Source organism: Crocuta crocuta, unplaced genomic scaffold, assembly GCF_008692635.1.
Source record: "Crocuta crocuta isolate KB4526 unplaced genomic scaffold, BGI_CrCroc_1.0 scaffold229, whole genome shotgun sequence".
Taxonomy (NCBI): domain Eukaryota; kingdom Metazoa; phylum Chordata; class Mammalia; order Carnivora; family Hyaenidae; genus Crocuta; species Crocuta crocuta.
This window is the reverse complement of record NW_027536464.1, coordinates 6,783,576-6,804,633: the sequence shown is the minus strand read 5'-3', so window position 1 is coordinate 6,804,633 and position 21,058 is coordinate 6,783,576. Positions and strand designations below refer to the sequence as shown.

At 42.1% G+C, this 21,058-nt stretch overlaps 1 protein-coding gene across 1 annotated transcript in view; it reads left to right on the top strand.

Annotated features, from left to right (window-relative positions):
• The window catches only part of EPHA4 (EPH receptor A4), a 152,874-nt gene that overhangs the window by 110,634 nt on the left and 21,182 nt on the right, over window positions 1-21,058 (top strand). Inside the window, exons 6-11 of the mRNA XM_077748712.1 lie at window positions 5,655-5,779; window positions 6,816-6,975; window positions 8,146-8,257; window positions 16,755-16,813; window positions 18,605-18,718; window positions 18,975-19,160. Coding sequence (XP_077604838.1) covers window positions 5,655-5,779; window positions 6,816-6,975; window positions 8,146-8,257; window positions 16,755-16,813; window positions 18,605-18,718; window positions 18,975-19,160 — 756 coding nt within the window. The remainder of the gene's footprint in view (window positions 1-5,654; window positions 5,780-6,815; window positions 6,976-8,145; window positions 8,258-16,754; window positions 16,814-18,604; window positions 18,719-18,974; window positions 19,161-21,058) is intronic.

Genomic DNA, 21,058 nt, shown 5'->3' with positions numbered 1-21,058 from the left:
ATTTGAGACATGGAGGTAGGGAAGTTTGAGTTACTTGCCCAAGATGGCAGTTGGTAAGTTTCAAACCCAGAATTTTGTCCAAAATCCTTCTAGAAGGGATTGATCTTCTCACCAAATTAGTAAAGTGAAGAATACTTAAAAGTATATGAACCAAAAATTTTCATCTTTATCTCATTTCACATGTCCTAGGTGAGCCCTCACTGTTCACAGAATCAGAATGCTAAGAAAATGCAATTTTCTTAAAAATTCCAGTCATACTAGGAGTAAGTGCACCTCTATTCACCACCTTTCACCTTTCTGCCTTCTGTTTGTCTCTCCTAACCTTGACAGTGTTTCACCAACCTCACTCCAAATACTTCCATAGTTCTTTCTGCAGTTTGCAATGCCTTCCTCCCTATTCTGGCTTCTCATCTCAGTCACTATCTTTTTTTGGCCAGATATTGTTTAACTGTTTACACAAAAATGCCTCTTTAGCTATACTTTGGATTTTAAGTTCCTTGAGCAGAGGTTTAGAGGGCATTTGTTGAATGTTTGAACGGTTATGTCAGCGTGATTTGTAAGCAAAAAAGGAAAGGAAATAGACAATATGGTTTGGATTAAAAACTGCTGAAATACCCTTGAGATTAATAGGATGTGGTCTCAGATAACAGCATTTCAGGACAGGAAAATGGACATCTGTCGGTCATTGGAAATACTGCTTCTAACATTTGAGAATTAAGGACTTAATTGAATTAAGCCACAAACCTTTCTTTAACACTACCCTTTAGTATCTCTTGCCTTTGTGATTTTTGCATCCATCAGTCATCTTTCTCAACCATCTTACTGTTGGCCAGCACTCTCAGCTGTTTCTGGTTGTGTGTTCTGCCAAAATTCTAGCCACTGAAGAATTCTTGCTCATGTACAAGGACACAAAACTTTCCTTAAAGCAAACACCTCTTTTATGAGGGATGTCTGTGGGTAGGTAGGAATGCTTCCAACCTAAGATGTGTCTTTTCCTTTAACTGAGGATACTTACATCATCTGTCAGCTTCCTCCCAGCTTCTCCTCTGACTCTTCAGCAAGTGTATTGCGTGTCTGAAAACACAGTAGAGTAAGGGTGTGCCCACGTCACCTGGTACTTCTCTCCATCACCATGAGAGAATTTGGATAAGAAGAGGGTTAGCAGGAACTGTCTCCTCTTGAGTTCCAGAAAATGAGTGTCTTCTCTGTGAGACTATTATAAAAATTTCCTCGCAGTTCCTAGGTGGCTCAGTCAGTTGAGCGTCAGACTTCGGCTCAGGTCATGATCTCGCGGTCTGTGGGTTCAAGACGCACATCAGGCTCTGTGCTGACAGCTCTGAGCTTGGAGCCTGCTTCAGATTCTTTGTCTCCCTCTCTTGCATCCCTCCTCTGCTCATGCTCTCTCTCTCTCTCTCTCAAAAAGAAATAAACATAAAAAAGTAAAAATAAAAATATCCTTATCTTCTTTTGTTGTTGTTGTTGTTAATCAGGAAAAGGCTGGGATACCTGGATGCCTCAGCAGGTGAAGCGTCTGACTCTTGATGTCGGCTCAGGTCATGATCTCAGGGTTCCTGGGATCGAGCCCCATGCTGGACTCTGAGCTGACATCATGGAACCTGCCTGGGATTCTCTCTCCCTCTCTCTCTCTCTCTGCCCTCCCCCCCCCACTCTCAAAATAAATAAATAAACTTAAAAAAAAGGCTGATGGATAAGATGGGTCTTAATTTGATACCAAGGACTGGATTTGATTTAACTTTTCTGCCCCTTCCTATCTTTTCCTTGTTCTGTTGGTGCTTATTAAGCATGTGCTTAGTGGATGACTCAGTACTAAGGAAAAACTGTGTCTCCATAGCTTTCAGGATGTAAATCAGAGAACTGAGAGGCAAGGAGGACCATTTTTCTGCTGGTTGTTGTTGTTGTTTTAAGTTTATTTATTTATTTATTTATTTACTTATTTTCTTTAAGGGGCGGGGGCATGAGTGAGGGAGAGGTAGAGAGAGAAGGAGAGAGAGAAAATCCCAAGCAGGCTCTGCACTGTCAGCACAGAGCCTGACACGGAACTCAAACTAACAAACCTTGAGATCATGACCAGAGCTGAAACCAAGAGTGGTCGCTCAACTGACTGAGCCTCCCAGTCATCCCCTGCTTTGTGTTTTTATGTTGCCCAACATTTCCACTATGGTGAGAGGCCCTTTTTTGAATTAAGGCACTGATTTGTTATATTTTGGGGATGAGAGTGTTCACGCTGTTATTCTAATACTCTCTTATCTTGTAAATTTGTTAGCAAAGGGCAGAGCACTGAGGTGTCTGGACTCAGGAATCAAAATATTTCTAAATGGAGAAGAGTTTGGCAGTATTTACCAAAATGTGGAAACACCCAGTGGTAGCATCAGAGATCATTTTAGCGAAAACCCATGTGGAACGTTATGTAATACCGAATTGCCCTGTGTGAAAGCTCATTTCTTTTCAATTCTCTCTCTGTTACTCCAAGGCCAGAATCTACTCTGGTGCGGGATTATCCTTAAGGCGTCTCTCACACTGGCTAATCTCTATTTTTGATAAAGCACGGAGAGGCAAGAGTGTCCAGCAAACCTTGATAGCATTGCTTATTTCCATCTTCGTTTTTTATGGCTCCCTGCTACTATTAGTTGCAAGTGATAAACAAGGTTTTGCCTATATCATTAGTGGGAAGATTCTTTTTTAAATACAACTTGAGTCAGTAGAGTGTGTTGGTTTGAGAACAGTATCACTGAAAATCACAGAACAAGTTGAAGAGGGATGTGGCGGCAGTTACAAGGAGGGCATGAGAAAACGAGCTTGGGAACCACGGGGGTGGGAGAATGATGGAGAAATGCCACGGCCAAATGCCTCATCTGGGGAAGAGATGAGCCGGGCACACGTGGCAGGTGATGGCTCCCAGATGTGGATTTGGAGGCTGGATTGGAAGCAGGGTAGGAAGGGCGAGGGAAGAAGCCCCGTGTGCTTATGACGTGGAGCACATCCAGATTGCCTCTTTCCTCCAGAGTGGCAGTGCGGCAAAGCCCAGATTTTTCCAGACTGGAAAAAGTAGTGCCAGAGAAGGTAAGACGCTCTCCTGCGGGGAAGGAAGGGCTGCCATATTAGACTACTGTGGGGTGGCACATTTTAGTGGGTATATTTCTCAGTCTCGCTTGGCCATGGAATGCCGTCACTGTGGCCTGATAAAAAGGCTTCTCTGAAGACATCTGTTCCGAAGGAATTCAGACAGGACAGCCAAACAACATAATACCTCTTGGGAATTAGAAGGATTCTACCTTCCTCTTTTGCTTCATTTTCCTCCATTTTTATGACAGCCGAGTCAGAGCACACGCTGTTTGGTTATTTACACATTTGTGCATATGGATTTTCCTAGTTGAGCCGCATTAGAAATATTCTAGTGGTTAACATGATGATATTGTGAACTCCCTGCCTCTGCTGTATTTTGAGCACTTCGGTCGAGTTCATATTCCCCTTGAACGGGCACGGGAACACTGCCGCTCCAACTTCTGAAATGGAAATCAGATTCATCACCCACGTGCAGCGGTTTAGTGATAACCCAACCAGAGAGAAACCAGCGTAGTTAATCAGTGCGGCCCAAGGGCAGCCAGGCAGTTCTTTCCCCTGAGGAATCTGTTGATTATCAGGATCTGACCCAGGCCGTTTCTGCGCGAAAGTCCATTTTATAACTTTATGATCCGCCCCCTCCTCCCCTGCTTTCTTTCTAAAGGCCTCGCTTTTCTATTTCACTTTCCCATCCCGAACATCAGAATTTAAAGAGCCCCTTTTTATGGAGTGTATGCTAAAGTGCTCTGTTAGGCAATGTATTTATTACCTGGAGTGAAATAGCTTTTCACAGCCAGACAGCTTTCCCAGCCTTCTTTCTATCTCAATATTTAGGAAAGTCACTCCCTGCATTTTGCTGGACAGCGGTTGCAGGTCAACCAGGAAGGAAAGAGAGAGGGAGTGTGTGTGTGTGTGTGTGTGTGTGTGTCTGTGTCTGTGTCTGTGTCTGTGTGTTGGGGGAGGGAAGCCTAATGCGGCTAATGAGCACATTTCCGTTTTTCATTTTCTTCAGATGTTCAGTGGCTTCCATATGTCTGCTGCACGCAGCTCTGTTCATCCAGTTTTGTATCTTTACTAACCTTGGGGTTGCCTTTGATGGAGGACATGTGTATCCACTGTATCTTTCACTTGTGTTTATGCCTGAGATCCAATCTGGAACAGCTTTGGGGGAAGAAAGAGAGGGAGAGAGAAATAGCGCAGGATGTGCGCGTCTGTGTGTGCACATGCGCCATCTTGAAGCCCCCCCTGCCCAGCGGACATGCCAGGCTGCCCAATAACCACTTCCAAGAGGTGCTCCCTGCTGGATTCACTTCAGTGGGAAGATTCCCTTGTGTGACTAAGGTGTATCTGGTTGCTTTCCTTTCCGTCAAGATACCTGTCAGATATGGTCAAGCATGTTTGAAGTTAGCCCCAGTTCATTTCTAGTGACAATTTATTTTCACCTTTTCTCCGGTTTCCTCTGAGTTGGGGTTTGGCAGGTGTGTGTGTGTCTGTGTGTCTGTGTGTCTGTGTTTGTGTGTTGGGTAAGAGCAGAACACTTTGCTGTTGTTCCCCGGTGGCCATTTTGTGATGTTTGTTTCCACATTTCCCTCCGGTTTGGTAACAAACAAGAATATGCATTCGGTTTAGGAAGACCCCCTAATCTCTGGTTGTACAGACCAGCTTTGTTAGGTAAGATTACAGATTTCATGAATGTTCCTCTTCTCCCCGGAGAAGGCACATTTATGTCATTGTCAGTCACAGCAGAGCTTGACAACAGCTGGCTGGAGATGTGACTGTCACAATGAAGAAGATGGCAGCCTCGTTTTAAATATCTCCAAATACCCCCCATAACACACCCAGCAGAGAACTGTTTTTGTGTCTGTTTTTCGTGGAATGAAGAAAGTTTGCTACTCAAGAGGCAAAAGCGGTATTTCAGCTTCTGTAAAAATAACTGCAAAACGTCACATATGTTCAGAGAAAGCGTCATTGCTTTATTGGGGTTCTTCATAATTTGCATCATCGCGTCACACTGGAAACTTAGCTATAATGAAGCAGTACTTTTATCTACTTTGGAAAGGATGTAGAGTGTTTGCAGTTACTACAGTTCTCCAGGAAGAGTTGCAAATTCTCCTGCTGGTATAAAATTAAAGACCTGTAAGGTGACCACTTGTAAACTTTGGAGGTGGGATGAGGTGCAGTTTTACTGAGCTTAAGAGGAGATCTTCCAATGCCTTTCATGGCTTGCCAAAATAAAGAAGTGGGTAGCATTCTCTGTACCTACAGCCTCTTGTGAGAGATGGCTGGGAGCTCCGTGGAAGTAATGCCATAAGCCGGTGACCAGGCCGACCAGGCACTGACTTAAGAGGTTATCTTTCTAAGACAAACCATGTACCAAAATATTGGAGAGAACCATACAAATGGTATGCCTTTGTCCTGGGGGAGAGTGAAATGGGGACCCGGGGAAAGACAGGACGATCTGTCACACTTCTCTTAAGTACGATGAAATTATTGACCGAGACCACCATTTTGTTTTTCCCCTAAAGCAAGATGTCTTTTGTTTTTGTTTCTTTGTTTGTTTGTTTTCCCAATAGCACCATCATCCATTGCCCTGGTCCAGGCTAAAGAAGTTACAAGATACAGTGTTGCTCTGGCTTGGCTGGAACCAGACAGACCCAACGGGGTGATCTTGGAGTATGAAGTCAAGTATTATGAGAAGGTATTCCTTGGATGAGCAAGCTTCCTTCCTCCCTTCTTTCTTTACCTTCCCTTCCTCCCTGCCTCTCTCCCTCCCTTCCTTCCCACTCTCCTTTCTTCCTTTGTCTCTTTAGTTTTTACCCAGTTATACATCCAGAGTACCAGTGAATCTCAAAACCAAATGCATTTTGTTCCCCAATAGAATCCAATTATGAATTTTATGCATTAAGTTGGTTCTCTTGAAAAATAGGAAAAATACATTGTGTTCTAATATAACCATTTTTTTTCTTTCGAGTAATGGAAATCAAGATAGCTAAGAAGTTCTTATATGTAAGCCTTCTATCAGTGAGAGTGACTCATAAAAGTCGAAATAATGATCTGTTTAAGTAGATCACTGCTATTCAGAATCAAGGTGTGGGTTTTGATGACTTTTAATAGAAAATCGGGGAAGGAAAATTACATTTTTCAGCCTCTTAAAGTTATAGAAAGACATTATTTTTACAAATAACTTGTCTCTCATAAAGGACAGAATTCTGAAGAGAGCTATTTGCATTCAAGATTGTCTAGAAAATGAACAATTGACTTCTCTTTCTTTTTAAAGATAATCACTTATTGGCTTCCTTATTAAAAGCAAAAAAGGGACAGGATTTATTTTTTCACTGAAACCACAGTACAACATTTTTGACATTTTCTAGACGGAAAATAGAAAGAGACAAGAGAACTTCTCATAGTTCCTTCTCTTAAATTGTCAACTCTTTGGAGTGAGAAAAGCCACCAATCACCATCTGACATTCTTTTCAAAAAAAGATTATAAAAACAGATCCGGATATGGTCAGTGTCAACAGTGATCGTACCTGAACTCCACATGTCTTTCAACATCCAACATGTAACAATGGTAACTTCCAACATTGAAGAGAATATAAGGTTTAGAGAAGTTATCAGTCTCTTATTTACTTTCAACTTCGGAGTGCCCTGGCTTGGTGCCTTAAAAATTGTGCCTAGAGTAGATGAGGGATTTATTCTACCACTGTCCCCAATTTTATTGTCCCATGATGCAGGATCAGAATGAACGGAGCTACCGGATTGTCCGGACGGCTGCCAGAAACACGGATATCAAAGGCCTGAATCCTCTGACTTCCTATGTGTTCCACGTGCGAGCCAGGACAGCGGCCGGCTATGGAGACTTCAGTGAGCCCCTGGAGGTCACGACCAACACAGGTATCAGCCTCCGAGGCCCTTTTTTACAGTCCAGGTGAAATCATATTACAGAAATCCAAGGAGCTATACCTAATTTTCGTTTAGGCAAACATTCTGTGCAATGAACGCTGCTTGGATTTCAGATGTCGGTGACCTAGAAAACCCCATGCTATTTAGAAAAGTGCAGTTTTCATATTATCTAACCTGTCTTTTTGTATAATTGAAAAATGTTTCCTTCCTTCTTTTTATTTTGAGTCTTTTATAAAGTGGTGAAAGACGGGATTGCTAAGTGACTGATGAAGTGTGACATAGCTATCTTACATTATTAAGCTAGGAAGTTTTCTCCCTGGGAAGAGTAAAGAAGGGACCAGTTTTTTTTCTTTTATTCATTTCTAGGAATCTGTTTTAACCAAGTCAGATCAGTTTTTTTAAGCCCTTTTGGACAAACATCAAATCTTTCAACATTGTGAGTTGGACCAACTGATGGATTGAATTGAAAATGTTAACAAAGGACGTGCCCACTGAATAAGCAGTTTACATAAGATGGCTCTGCCTTTGTAATTAACCAACCAAAATTGAGCTTACTTGAGAAGGAGATGGTGGAGAAGAATTTTCAGCATCCGTTCTAGAAAGCAATTTTATTCACAAGTTACTAAATAAAATAAGATTTAAAAAAAAAAAAACAGAAGAAAAAGTACTCTAGAATGGAATCTGAAGGGGTTTGACATTTTGGGGGATATTCCTGGAAGGCTTCAAGGATGGAGTGGGTTTTGAGCTGGGCAATAATAAGCAGGTTTTTGATAGATTTGGAGTGAAGTAGGTGTTCAAAACTGCTTGTCCTTTTTGAAATTTCCAACCTTTCTCACTAAGGAACACATCAGCTCATTAAGTAAGAGTTAGGGCTGAAACTAGAAATGAAAAGAAGGAAACCCAATGGGCAGTAATATTTACCAGAGGATTTAATAAGAATCTTCTGGTGGAAATTCTTCATGCAATTATAAAAAGAATGTCTTCATCCCATTAAAGCTCTCTTAGAAATCCCCTTGCATAAATACTCATCGAAGTTCAAGAGAGGCTGTGAGCATCCCAAATAGCTTCAGAACGTTGGAACTTGTGCCCCAGTCAGACAGACAGACGTTCTAGCTCATAGGACTTTCCCAGAGGTGATGCTTGTGTAACTGTCTTTGCCAGTGCCTTCCCGGATCATTGGAGATGGGGCTAACTCCACAGTCCTTCTGGTCTCCGTCTCAGGCAGTGTGGTGCTGGTGGTCATTCTCATTGCGGCTTTTGTCATCAGCAGGAGGTAAGCACTTAAGCCACTCACTACCCACCTCCCCCATCTCAGTTTTTATGAGGGAGCTTTTTGTCTCCTCCCCACAAAGCTGAGGCTTTTGATGAGCATCATAAACAGGGCAGTGCGTGGCCAGCTCCTTGCTGTTTACTTTGATCTCCCCACGCCCCTGCCCTGCCTGAGCTGCTGGCTGTGCCCAGTAGCAGCCCTCACAGCTGAGAGTCCTGGAAAGACCCGGGTAATTCCTGGAAACCCAGCCGAAAAGCAAGCCAGGGAGAGGTTTCTAGATACCCTGAGCTATAAGGTGTTACATTAATACCTCTTTTAAGCTTGGACTTACTGCCAAAGGCAAAAAAGAAGTCGTGTAAAGTGTGGGTCGAAAATTTAAGCCCTGCCATTTGTCAGCTGTATTACTTAAACTCTCGGAGACTTCCCCCCCCCACCTCTCCCCTTTTATAAAGTAGGGATAGAGGATCGTAGATCTGCCTGGAAGAGCTACTGACCGTAGAATTTTGAGGAGTAAAGGAGAGAAATCAGCACACAGTAGGTGCTCCAACATGGGTTCGGTTGATAATAATTGCAACCAAAGCAAATAATTGGGCGCTGCACTCAGTCTTCTTTCAGGAAAGGCCATCACCATTTCTAGAAAATAGCCGTTCAACACGCTGTCGGCATCGCATTGCTCTTGGAAACGAATCTAAAACAGCAGATTACTTGTTCTGTGAAAGTCTCCAAACTAACTTGATACTTGAGAAACAGTCTAGGAAAAGAGAGGGAGAAATGAAATGAACCAGGCAGCCGATTTTTTTGAACCAGTTTTTCGTACTTCACTTGCTGCGCTGCCCGGAGGCTCCAGAGGAATGGAGTGGAGGAGGGACAGCCACTTACCTGCAACATGTGCCACCCGGGGCTTCCCCAACCTGCACTCCCTTATGCTGTTGACTGTTTCACAAGGTGGAGCTTTAGGCAAGGGGAAAAAAAAAAAAAAAAAGGCTGAACCTACAGATGTCAACATAATTGTCTTAAATATAAACTTTTTCACATTACAGAAGAAGAAAATGATCTCAGAAAGGCGTGGTACTGGTCTAGGGCCATTGCACTGCCTTAGTAGGAGACACACTGTTGGCTACGCAGTAGTCATGCCCAGCTCCCTGCTGAGTGTCTGTTGTATCCCCTCTCTCTGCCTCTTCTGTTGGTGAACTAACTCACGTCTGTTGGTGAACTAACTCTCGGCAACATCACAACAATGCCTCTGGCTATTGCCACTGGCCTGAGCAAGCCACCGTGCTTTTTCCTCACTTTGTGATAGTTTATAATTGGGGCAAATGCCTAATTTGCCTGGATGGTCTTGGGTGTCACATGTATTATTAATATGCCTCCACTCCCACTTTCCCAAATGTCCTGGTATTATAGAAATCAGTTACGGTCACTCTAAAAAGTATGGAAGAAGAATTCATCGTGAGCAGGCGCCACCTGCATTTGTCACTGTGTGTTCTTTCTGGTGCAGTGTGTTTGATTCGAGCAACGCGTTCCATCCTGAAGAGGTTAAATCCACCACGAGCACTCATCCTTGTTGCCGCACTACACGTGACATAGAACATACGTAGACGTGCCCACCACATCCTATCTATTAGTAGATCTCATTCTTTGGAAACTTCAATTTTGCCTAAACAGAATTTGACTTTCTTTTTTTAAGATTTTTATAAAATGTTATTTACTTTTGAGAAAGAGAGAGAGAGTGTGCACCCAAGCAGGGTTGGGGTAGGGATTGGGGACAGAGAATCTGAAGCAGGAGCTGCCCCGACAGCAGTGAGTCCAATGTGAGACTCGAACTCACGATCCGTGAGATCATGACTTGAACCAAAGTCAGACACTCAATCTACTGAGCCACCCAGGTGCCCCCAGAATTTGAATTTCAAATATACTTTCCTTTCCTGGCATTTGATTGTGGAAGTCAGTCAGGATGAACCTCTTGCTTGCTCATCGCGTTTTTGGTTTTGTGTATATATCCATGCCCAGCACACAAACATATGGGCAACTGTGTGCAATAATATATATGCATCTGATAGTGGGATGGGGGGATTTGTGGAAATTACATGGGCTCTCGCTTTCATTATCACACATTTCTGCATCTGAAAATTTGACAGTGTATATCAATAATATTTAGCAGAAAAGAAAAATGTTTAAAAGTCTGAAACTATGAAAAAAAGTTATTAATTCCCTCTACCTCAAAATAATATTTGGCTAAAATCTAGCACCACACGATGCTCAGAACCATCTGAGAGATCATTTGTTGGCAGAAAGTGGGTCTTGTCTTGTGTCTGGACCTTCTCTTTGATGTTGATAGGAGGCTTTGTCTATGCATCCAGACTTTCTTTGAAGTTACCTTTGTTTTTTCAAGTTACCTTACGTATACCAAGGAAACCAGAATTATTAGGAACAAGCCACCCCATTACAAGTTTCTTTTGGATGTTCTGCCTTGACAAAAAGAAAGGAAAAGCACATGAAAATGTCAGGCAGGAAGACAGGCTTATTAAAAGCTTGTAGCTATAGAAAATAGAATCGCGAACTTGATGACTTAATTTCCTTGCTGCTTTTATTGATCACTTTCTTCTTTAAGGCACGATGGAGAGGAGGATGCATCGGATTTCCAATTATGAGTCCCCACCTTAGAGAATTGAGCCTGTCGAGTTACCCAGTGATGATTCTTGTCCCTTCTCCCCCATTAAAAAAAAATGTCACTTCCCAAGGCTGATAAACACTGCTTGGTGATTGGTCCTCAATGGATCACTTTTTAGAAAATGAAATGTCAACCCCTTGCCCTTCTATTGATTCTTCTTTAGTGTTGGCCATAAAGCTGTCAGGGGAAAGGCTGCCTGGAGCCAGGTAGCTGACAGGCTTTGCAGCCGCCGAGGCACACTCAGCTGATTGTGCTCCGCGCACAGGCTGTGTGCTCTGTCACGTCGCGGTACAGATGTTTCAGTGTGACAAGAACAGGTGAAGAGAGAGGAGACACGTAGTGCGGACAAAAGTCTGGTCCATGCTTTTAGTGCAAGCAAAAGGTGGTAAAAGGCACCCCCAAATAATCTTGCCAACAGTCAGGAGAGCACCCAGTAGAGTATTCCGGCCTGGAAAACGATAGGGCTGCTTCTTACGTCGTAAAGCCACAGAATGGTGATGGCAGAGTCAATGCCAGAGACAGAGAGATCCCTTTTCAGGTGATCCCTCTCCAGCAGAGACCCACATGGGGATGGCAAGTGAGATTTTTTTTTAAGAAGTAGAGGGCAGGGACCCACACAGCAAGAAAAGTTTCAGCTCTTCTGATCACCTCAAAGGAAAATCTGTCTGGTGCTAATTTGTCATCAAGGAAAGAGGAAATGACCTCAGGCTCACAGCTGGTATCTTGCTAGAATTTTTTTTTATAGCAATTGTTTTATTTATTTTATTATATTTCCTCTATACGGAGAAACCCGAGCTTTAGGCAAGCCAGGGTAATCTCCATTTTTGTTTTTTTTTGTGTTTTTTTTTTTTTTCTCAATGAGAAGATTCACTCTTTCCTTTTGGCCAACTTGCATGTGTAAACCATTTAGGGATCTCTGTGAAAGAATCAAACTCCCACATTTATAGATTTTATTTATACATTTGAAATGATACACCAAGTATGTTGGCTTAAGACATAGGGTATGTTCTTACCACCCACATGATCTTAAGCAAATTGCCTTACATTTTTTAAAAGCATCTATGGTCTGTGTGTTCTCTGGCCATTGAGCTGTAATTAAAGGACTGTTTCAGCTTTGCGAGCGCACAGCTGTGCTTGCTGTGGGGTCGTTTACGTGCTGTTGTCCTTGTATCTATGTCATGCTGTCCCTAGAAAGTTTATCCCAAACCACGTGTGTGCCATCTCTCAGAAGTATGACACCATGTCCCCGCACCGCTGCACTTATTTATTTGTGTTCTCCACAGTGGAACCACTTTACTGCTTTCTAAAGTGATTTTTGAAAGGACTGTTAACAATGACATCATAAAATGCAGTGAGAAGGTCATAACCTCCAGGACTACTGATCGAATGTGTTAATTTCTCTAATTCCTGCCCCTTTATCAGTGATTCCATCAGGTTATCCGAAATACTACTAATCTGGGTTGCATTATGCCAGTGTGCCCCTCCCCCAATAATATTTGATTATTCGAGAAAAACTCTTAAGAAAAGACTAGAATACAAGATGAGTCTCTCTTTTCTAAAGGACATTTTGGTGATCAGAGACAAGTATTGCCTGATAACCAGGCACGGAAGTTTTTATCCTGACTTTCTAATGATTGCTGGAGCTACTGGGTTTTTGTTACGTCCATTTACGTCAGGGTATACTGACTGTCCCCTCCTTATTAGAATTTAAAAAAGAAAGTAAATTGATTTTAAGAAAATAAATGAGGTAGCTGCAGCAAAATTTGTGAAAAAATATACAAGTGACTCTGGTTTAGGAAACTACTTAATTCTAACACTGGTATCTTCTATATTAGGATCTTGAGGCCCGGAGAGGAGGTTAAACAATTAAGTAAACCAAAGTCACACAGCTAGTTGCCTGATCAGGACTGACTTCCAATACTGGCATAGATTCTTTGAATGTCTTCCTCTGAACTGAAAAAACTGACCTACTTCAAAAGCCCACATAGACAGTCCTAGCAGACCACAAGTTCAGGACTCTCTGTGCTGATGGTAGTGCTTGCAATCTGTGAATTCACGTGCACATCTAACACACACCATGAAGTCAGACTTTGCACATTGGTTTTGTCTTCGAACGAAGGCTGTGATTTTCAACTTTGGAGCTAACCGTTCGCGTAATGCTAAGCCAGTTTCCATTCAGTCCGTATCTATCTTGCCTGGTGTCCTAATTGGAATATTATGATCGCATAAGAATGAATGCACTCAAATGTTAGCCTAAATTGGCTCTGATGGAGTCATGTAAATTCATACAATGAGGGGGCAGATGGTACTCCGGGAACATTTCTAAACAACTTGCGCGCAATTGTATGGTTCAATTCCAACCATTTCAAAATGTTGCTCATGGAGAACATTTAGACATCATTTGGTGCAAGAACAATGACAGCTTAAGGAAGGGGAAAAAGAAGGATGGCTCCTATGAATCTTCATGGGTGAGGCCATTAAACACTGGAAAGGGTCCTCCTGGAGCCGTGCTGGTTATTACATTGCTTTATCTTCTTTAATCTGCACTTTAGCTGAATAAATTACTTACCTTTTACTAATTAGTTTTGGAACAGTGAACCACATCAATCAAATTCATCCACTTGATCAGGGAAGTTAGTATTTTAATAGAAGCAGAGTTTCCTGTGCTGGGACCCTGCCACCCCCACCCCCAAGGTTTTGTTTGTTTTATTGAATAGTCGAGGTGCCAGAAGGATACATTGGTTGGGAAGGCAGTGCTTGGGGCTCATGCTGTGCCTCAACAATGCCTGCTAATACCCTGATTCCAACCCCCCTTTGAGGGCTGGGGAGGGCTCAGCTCTGACTCACAGCTCCACCTGAAGGGGAGGGTCTTGTTTCTCCCTCCTGCAGATGAAAGGTGCCAAGCTTCCTTCTGGTGCATTCACTAGCACACCACTCGCCTCCCTCCCTGTTCCAATCAGCTTGCCCAAGTCCCCGGAATTAGAAAATCCTCAACAAAGGTTTCCTTCTGCCTTTCAGGTGATCTGCCTTGGATGTCAGTGTAGAGTTAGCACTTCTTTAGGCTAGGTGGTTTCCTTCAGCCTGGCTGACCCAACTTCAGTGGGCTCTCTTTCTTGGGACAATAATGGACACTTTTGTCCAACCCTGAGCCAAGGAGAAAGGGCCATCAGGTGACAAAGGTAGATAGAGCCTGACTTAGCATTTTAGTTTCCAGTGTATTATGGAGACACTAATAGGGCTGCTGTTTGTCTGTGAACAGTAATTTCTTTTGTGTTTCTTCCTCAGCATTTTCTGTACTCCTGGAGGGTCCTTTCCTCCAAGGAACACAGCAAGTCAAGAAGTTTCTTTAAAAGTACACCCTCCCCTCTAATTTACTTCCTTCTTCTATGTTTAGAAGTCTGAGGAGGGGATGGGCGTGGCCACCTTATAATTAATGATCCCTGCCATTTTGCATTTCCTCTGGCTTTGCACATAATTTAATGGATGTGCTTGATGTAAAACAGATAACTGCACTCCTGGGCAGCTTGAGGCCCTTGTTTCTACTGGGATATTCCAGGGTCTTTTTAACGAACTCACTGGCAATTTAAAGTTGGTACCAAAGCTCTCCTGCTCTATGCATTGTTTTGCTTCTTTAAAGGAAAGACATTCAAATCAGTATTGGAAATCTAAAGTGGTTCAAGAGATATACTTGTAATTTTAGATAATGCTTTTAGGAACTCTGATAAGATCCAATCGCTCAGGCTGGCAGGACCCTATCACACCCCTGGGATCTCGCCACGCGTTTCCCTGACATAAAATCTTGTTTTCATAGTCCCTGACCTAACAGTCTTCTGTTTCCTTTAAAACGAGAAGGGGGTGAGGGGGCGGTGGAGGGGACTACATCTCTCATCCAAATGCCTGGTTTTAGGACATTTCAACGTGTTGAGTTTCCTTGATGAAGCAATGCATTTTCAAAGCAGTGGAATCCAACATAAGTGGATTTACTGATATTGGGCCATCAGCACACTCCTGTACTTGTTAAGAGGGTCGTGGGTGAGCTGCTTGCCCCATGTGCTCTCTGCGTAACTACCTCCCTGGGGTTGTTGTGAAGATGCGATTCAGTAATAGACTTGATGGCTCCTTAAAAAGTTAAAAGCAAAGTAAAAATGAAAGAATTCCACACACTTGGCAGTTAACTCCAGTGACTGAGGTCTCTGTTTACCAAGTTGGCTCCTGCTTTGTAAACAGCTATGGGAGGGGATGATAATGTGTCCGGAACGTTCTGAAAAGTGAAATGCAGCAGCGCACAAGTGAAAGGTGGTATAATTTGCAGGCTGCAGGCTCTGAGGGCCTGATCCCAGAGCTGGCTCCCACCTGCTAGACAATCGAGAGCTGATAGGGGGACCATGATGGGACTGCTTCTCTGGTTGCCGAGCGCGGCCCCATTAGGTTCTCTGCTTTTCTCTCTTTTACAGGATCATCCCACCCTTCCAACTGGTTCAAAGTTCAGGGGTTCAGGTTTCCAGGCTCTGATAGGACCTCACTGCCAAGATGCTCTGCAGCCTTGGGAGCCTCAGTTTCTGTATGAATTTGGACTTACTCTGTCTTTAAAATTCCTAGAAAATAGGAGATGATTATAAACTCCAATGGACTCCAGTGAACTTTACATTTTGGACAGAAACACAAATGTACACATTTTATTCACTTACTTGGCCTCATCTTCCCCCAACCTTTAGAAATCTGTAGTACCAACGGAGTTGACTTTTTTTATTCATTTAAGTTGTATGCACATACATACATACACATATTACAAAATATATACACACATGCATGCATATATAATGTATCAAAATTATTGATTTAAGATTTATATGTATTCATGATTTTCGAGTCTCAAGACTTTTATAATGCCCAAAGCTCATTTCTTCAGGACATTTAGAGCAGAATACCAATTGTGATGCCGTACACCATTTTTTTGGAAAGAGAATTCTGCCACCAATGGAAACTTCTCATTTTTACTCTTTCGAGTTTTCTATAAACTCTTAAGGAACGTAATCCAGTAAAAAGCAAATATTTACCTTTTAAATTTTCATTAATAATTCAGGAGTTTGTAAGCAGCAGCTGAAACCAATGACCACAAAACTATTGTTTTAAGAATATCATATAATAATGAGTTTTTTGTGGTAGTGGTTTTTGTGGTTGTAGCAATAGGATTTACTGTTATCACATACTGAACATTATTGCGATTTGATTTATGCACAATTCACCTGTGGAAACTTATTTTACTTCAGAATATGTATGGGAGAACTAGCCAATAAACTTATAAGCGATCTTCAATCAGATAAATTGATTCTAGAGATTTGAAATTATATTATAAAATATTTGCTTTATCACCTTAGTTTAACATTGTGAGTAGGAGCAGACTCTGGGGACACCTGCATAGCTCAGTTGGTTAAATGTCCAGCTCTTGATTTTGGTTCAGGTCATGATCTCACAGTGGTGAGATCAAGGCCTGCTTAGGGCTCCAGGCCCACCATGGAGCCTGCTTAAGATTGTCTCTCTCCTCTCCCCCACTAATGATCTCTCTCTCTCTCTCTCTCTCTAAAAAAAAAAAAAAAAGAAAAAAAAAAGGAGCAGACTCACGATCAGTTTTGACTAATTGTTTGAAACCGTTTTTCACCTTTTTATTTCACTGTCCATAAACCTCAGTTTCCTCATCTGTGAAATGTGCACAGTATATTTCTTTGCCTGACTTGTATATAGTATGATAGCAAAGAACTTACCTTGTGGCTTACAACTTTTGAAAATAATTGTGGGTTTTTTTTTGTTTTTGTTTTTAATTTTTAATAGACGGAGTAAATACAGTAAAGCTAAACAAGAAGCAGATGAAGAGAAACATTTGAATCAAGGTACAAAATTGGGTTAAGAATGGTTTTCTTTTTCTTACGTCTCATGTTTTTAGTTTAGAAATGCCTAAATTAAGTTCATGTGGCGATCAATATTATAATTCTTTCATAGAGTTATCTAAATAATGTACCTCAGGTATCCAGCTGAACTAAGTGATTTGGGATTGTTTCAAGTGAGGTTAAAGATGGGGGTTGGGGAAATTTCCTTTCAATTCTTACTCCTTATTTTATTTTCCACCCTGAAAAAGCTTTGGTCTTGCTGACTCATTTTTGTCGCTGGGTGGCAAGGCTTAACAGGGAGCAATTTTTCTCATCTTGTAAGATACAATTTTTGGAGAGGACAAGAACAAGGAATGAACAGTAATCGCTCCAGCCCCAGAAATATGTGCTGTGGCATTCAGGCTTACTAATATCTCTTTAGTGCATTCTGGTTATTTGAGGGTCGAAGAACAGATTCCAAGAACTGGCCCTAGAATGACGTGAGTGAGGTAGAAGATTCTTAATGTCCAATAGAATGCTTTGAGATGATGGCATTGTTCTCTGCCCTGTCTAATACATTAGCCAATAGCCACGTGCACTATTGAAAATAGTGAATACTTGAAAAGTAGCAAGTGTGAATGAGGAAGTAAAATTTTAATTTATTTGATTTTAAGTAACTTACGTTGAAGTAGCAAGGTGTAGCTAATAGCCACCTTATTGGACAGCACCAGGAGGTAGAAGGAAGAGAGAGACTAGAGGTAGGAAGAATCATCTTGAGAAAGATTTTCTTGGCTACAGCACATAAATCATAAAGGCTATGGAATGTCTGATAACCTTCCATTTAGTCACCTTATTTTTTTTCTAAAACCATCGTCTTAGAACTTGCATGCGATATATATTTTTAAAAGCAAATGTGACTTTTTTTTTTTTTAAATATAATGCGATGATGAAGACAAGACTGATAGTTCTGGAAAATCAAGGTGGTTAGGCCAGCCAGTGCCCTATACGCTTTCTGTGCTCCAAAGCCCTAGGAGCGCCAGCAAGGAAAGGAGAGCTCCCAGTAATTACTGACACTTCTTGTCCCAGGCATCTCTGGGATGTTCTGAGTTTAGGCTGCGAGCTGTCTGTGGGGTCTGGGTGAATGACACTTTCTGATATTCAAACCATTCACAATTAGGCTGCAACATTTTCTCCAGCTGAAGGCTTCAGGCGACCTTCAGTGTCTTATAACACCTTCTTTCCAAAGTAGAATAAAAGTGGAAGTCCAATACAGAGTTTATATTCCCCAGTTAGCTAGTTGCTATTATCCCTCTAATCTATTTTAACCTAGCTTTAATCTTCATTTGTTAATTATTGGTCACGCTCTTAATCGGTCCAGATATTGGGCACCGTGTAGACCTGGCCGGTCAAGAAAGAAAGTTCCATTATTCTCCCTAAGAAAGTATAGCCGCAGACAGTGGGTGGGACACGAACAACCGATTTGCACAAAGATATTCAGCTAACATAGTCCAAATTTTCTTGTAGAGACTCTCTTTTCCTCCGTGGGATGGGTTGTTTTTCAAATTTCATCCTTGAAGTGTGAAGACATTCCAGGAAGTCAGTAGAGCTGCAGCTTCTTAAGTAGCTAACAACTCTTTGTTTACCCACTAACGAAAACCAGAGCAAGAATTTAAACATTTTTGTATGTCTGTTGCTAAGTATGTTTGTCATGCTAAGGAAACTTCCTCTGCTAAGTATTTTTAGACACAGACAACTTAAGTTCATTAGCGGTTTCTGGGAAGTGCTCTGCCAACCTATCATGTGTTTATTACTTAGGTGTTCGAACTTACGTGGACCCCTTTACCTATGAAGATCCCAACCAAGCTGTTCGAGAATTTGCCAAAGAAATTGACGCATCCTGCATCAAGATTGAAAAAGTCATAGGAGTTGGTAGGTGTCTGAGTGTCTCTCTAATAAGCCTCTTTTCTTTGTGGATATTAAATATACATATGCGGATTACACAAATGTGTATGACTATCGTATGTACAGTATATATGTAAACATCTGTGTACATGAAGTTTCCTTGATCCTTGTAAAACATTAGCACAGTGCCTGGCATGTAAGTAGCACTCAGCAAATGTCAGCTATTACTCTCTCATCTTGAATGTGTTTCTGGTCCATAGTTGATTCGTTTTCTCTCCCAAAGGTGAATTCGGTGAAGTATGCAGTGGGCGTCTTAAAGTGCCTGGCAAGAGAGAGATCTGTGTGGCCATCAAGACGCTGAAAGCTGGTTATACAGATAAACAGAGGAGAGACTTCCTGAGTGAGGCCAGCATCATGGGACAGTTTGACCACCCGAATATAATTCACTTGGAAGGCGTTGTCACCAAATGTACGTGGGGCGCTCCTTTTACAAAGCCAAGTTAGAAGTTACTGGCAAATTAAACACACATTTTCTTTCCAGGGAAATGACAGATGGAGCAGACCCACTGATTGCTAATAGGAGGAAATCAGTGCAGGACAAGTCATTAATCTTGTAGTCAGCTCTCAATGGGTCTATGGTTTAGGCTGATACCCTATTTCCAAGGCAGCTTGTGTGAGATTTTAGGGAAATTAATATTGCAGATTTTCGGTATGCCTTGCCATCTTTCAAACCTTTGCTAGACCAAACTGATTGTCACAGGGTAGGCGCAAGCAGATGGTAAGCAAAATAAAATTTAAGTACTCTTCATATAAAACACAACAAAAGCTCACCACACCTCGTGCTTGAAGCTTCGGTTCCAGATGCAGGGAGTGCATCTTGGAAATCTTTATTATATTGGGGGATTTGCTTGTCTGCTCTGCCTGATTTATGGCCTTTGCTGTTCAGCACCTATTTACAGTAACACCTGGTTGAACCTTCCTTTTTTAGCCCATTAGCATTTGCTGAGCCTGTGAACCACGCTTCAGTTAAAATACGACACAGCTCAACAGATGCACTTTGTGAAGCAAACCCTGAATACATCTGTAAGGCTGGCTAAGACCCATTTATAAAGCACCGCATGGACAGTGCAGCTGAAGCGGTTACTACTGAAGGTGGCTCTGTTCCAGCAGCCACAGTACCTACTGCTTTACTACAAGTCAAAGATCTTATAAGCTCCGGGCTATGTCTCTTGGAAGGCCAAGGTTCCTCTCACTTAGTTCAGGGTGCCTGTGAAAAGCATCCTCAGGGAACACGTGCAGAGTGGGTAAAAGGGGGCCATGGGAAGAGAAGCGTAGGTTAAAAGAGTAAACTTTGGACATCAGTTCTGGGGCGGAACGGAAAGTGAGACACAAGATTAGAAAACCTTTCAAGAAGAGACGATAAGGAGGTTCCTAAAAAGTGAGAGAGAGTCTACATTCATTCAGCGGTCCTCAAGCTGAAACATACATCAGAATTCTGGGAAACTTGTCAAAACAGTTTCCTGGACCTCATCCTCAGGTTTAATTCCTCAGGTAGGGTGGGCCCCATGAGCTTGAATTTCTAAAGATCTGAGAGGTAAGCCAAAGCTTTGTCTCCTGCACCCCGGACCCTCGGCCCATGGACCAAAGACTTGCATGTCAGCGCCACGGCCCAGAAAGCATGTGGTCTTGACCAGTTAGTTGCTCAAGCTTTCAGTTTCCTCATCTATAAAATAGAGATAAAAACAGAACTTGCCATAGAAGGCTATTTTGGATGAAACACTTCCCGTGTTTAGCATAATGCTTGGCAAATGTAAACAACAGAAAACTTCCCTAAGTGTTCAGTGGTAATATTATGTCTTAAGAAGTACACCTTTCCCCATCATCAGAATCCTTTCAAAAGCGGAACCTTGGTGCTAAGGGTATATAATTTTCCACCTAAGGCGAAGGCTATAATTAGCATAGAATACCTCTCTTTGCTTTTTAAGATTAGTTTTACAGACAGGATATTTTTCTGTTGCCCGTGGCCTTCGGGGCTGCCCAGAGCCCTTCGCTACTTTAATTGAAAGATAACATTCGGTTTAAATACTTCTGCAGGTCCAGTTTCTCAAAAGGAGGCTCTGTTCAGCTTGGGGTGTTTTTCCTGCTGCAGACAGTGATTTTCATAGCACCTCTGCAGAAGAGAAAAGAAACAGGGGATCTTTGTATTAAAGTCCCACCGCGCCTCTAAAACCCATAGCTGTTACAGCTGTAACTGTTATAAACGACTGGATGCATTTGCATAATGCAGTTGTCACTGAATTAAAATGATTTAAAATTTCCACCAGAGGAATTGTCCCCTCCCCCCACTCCCCCCCCCCACCCCCACCG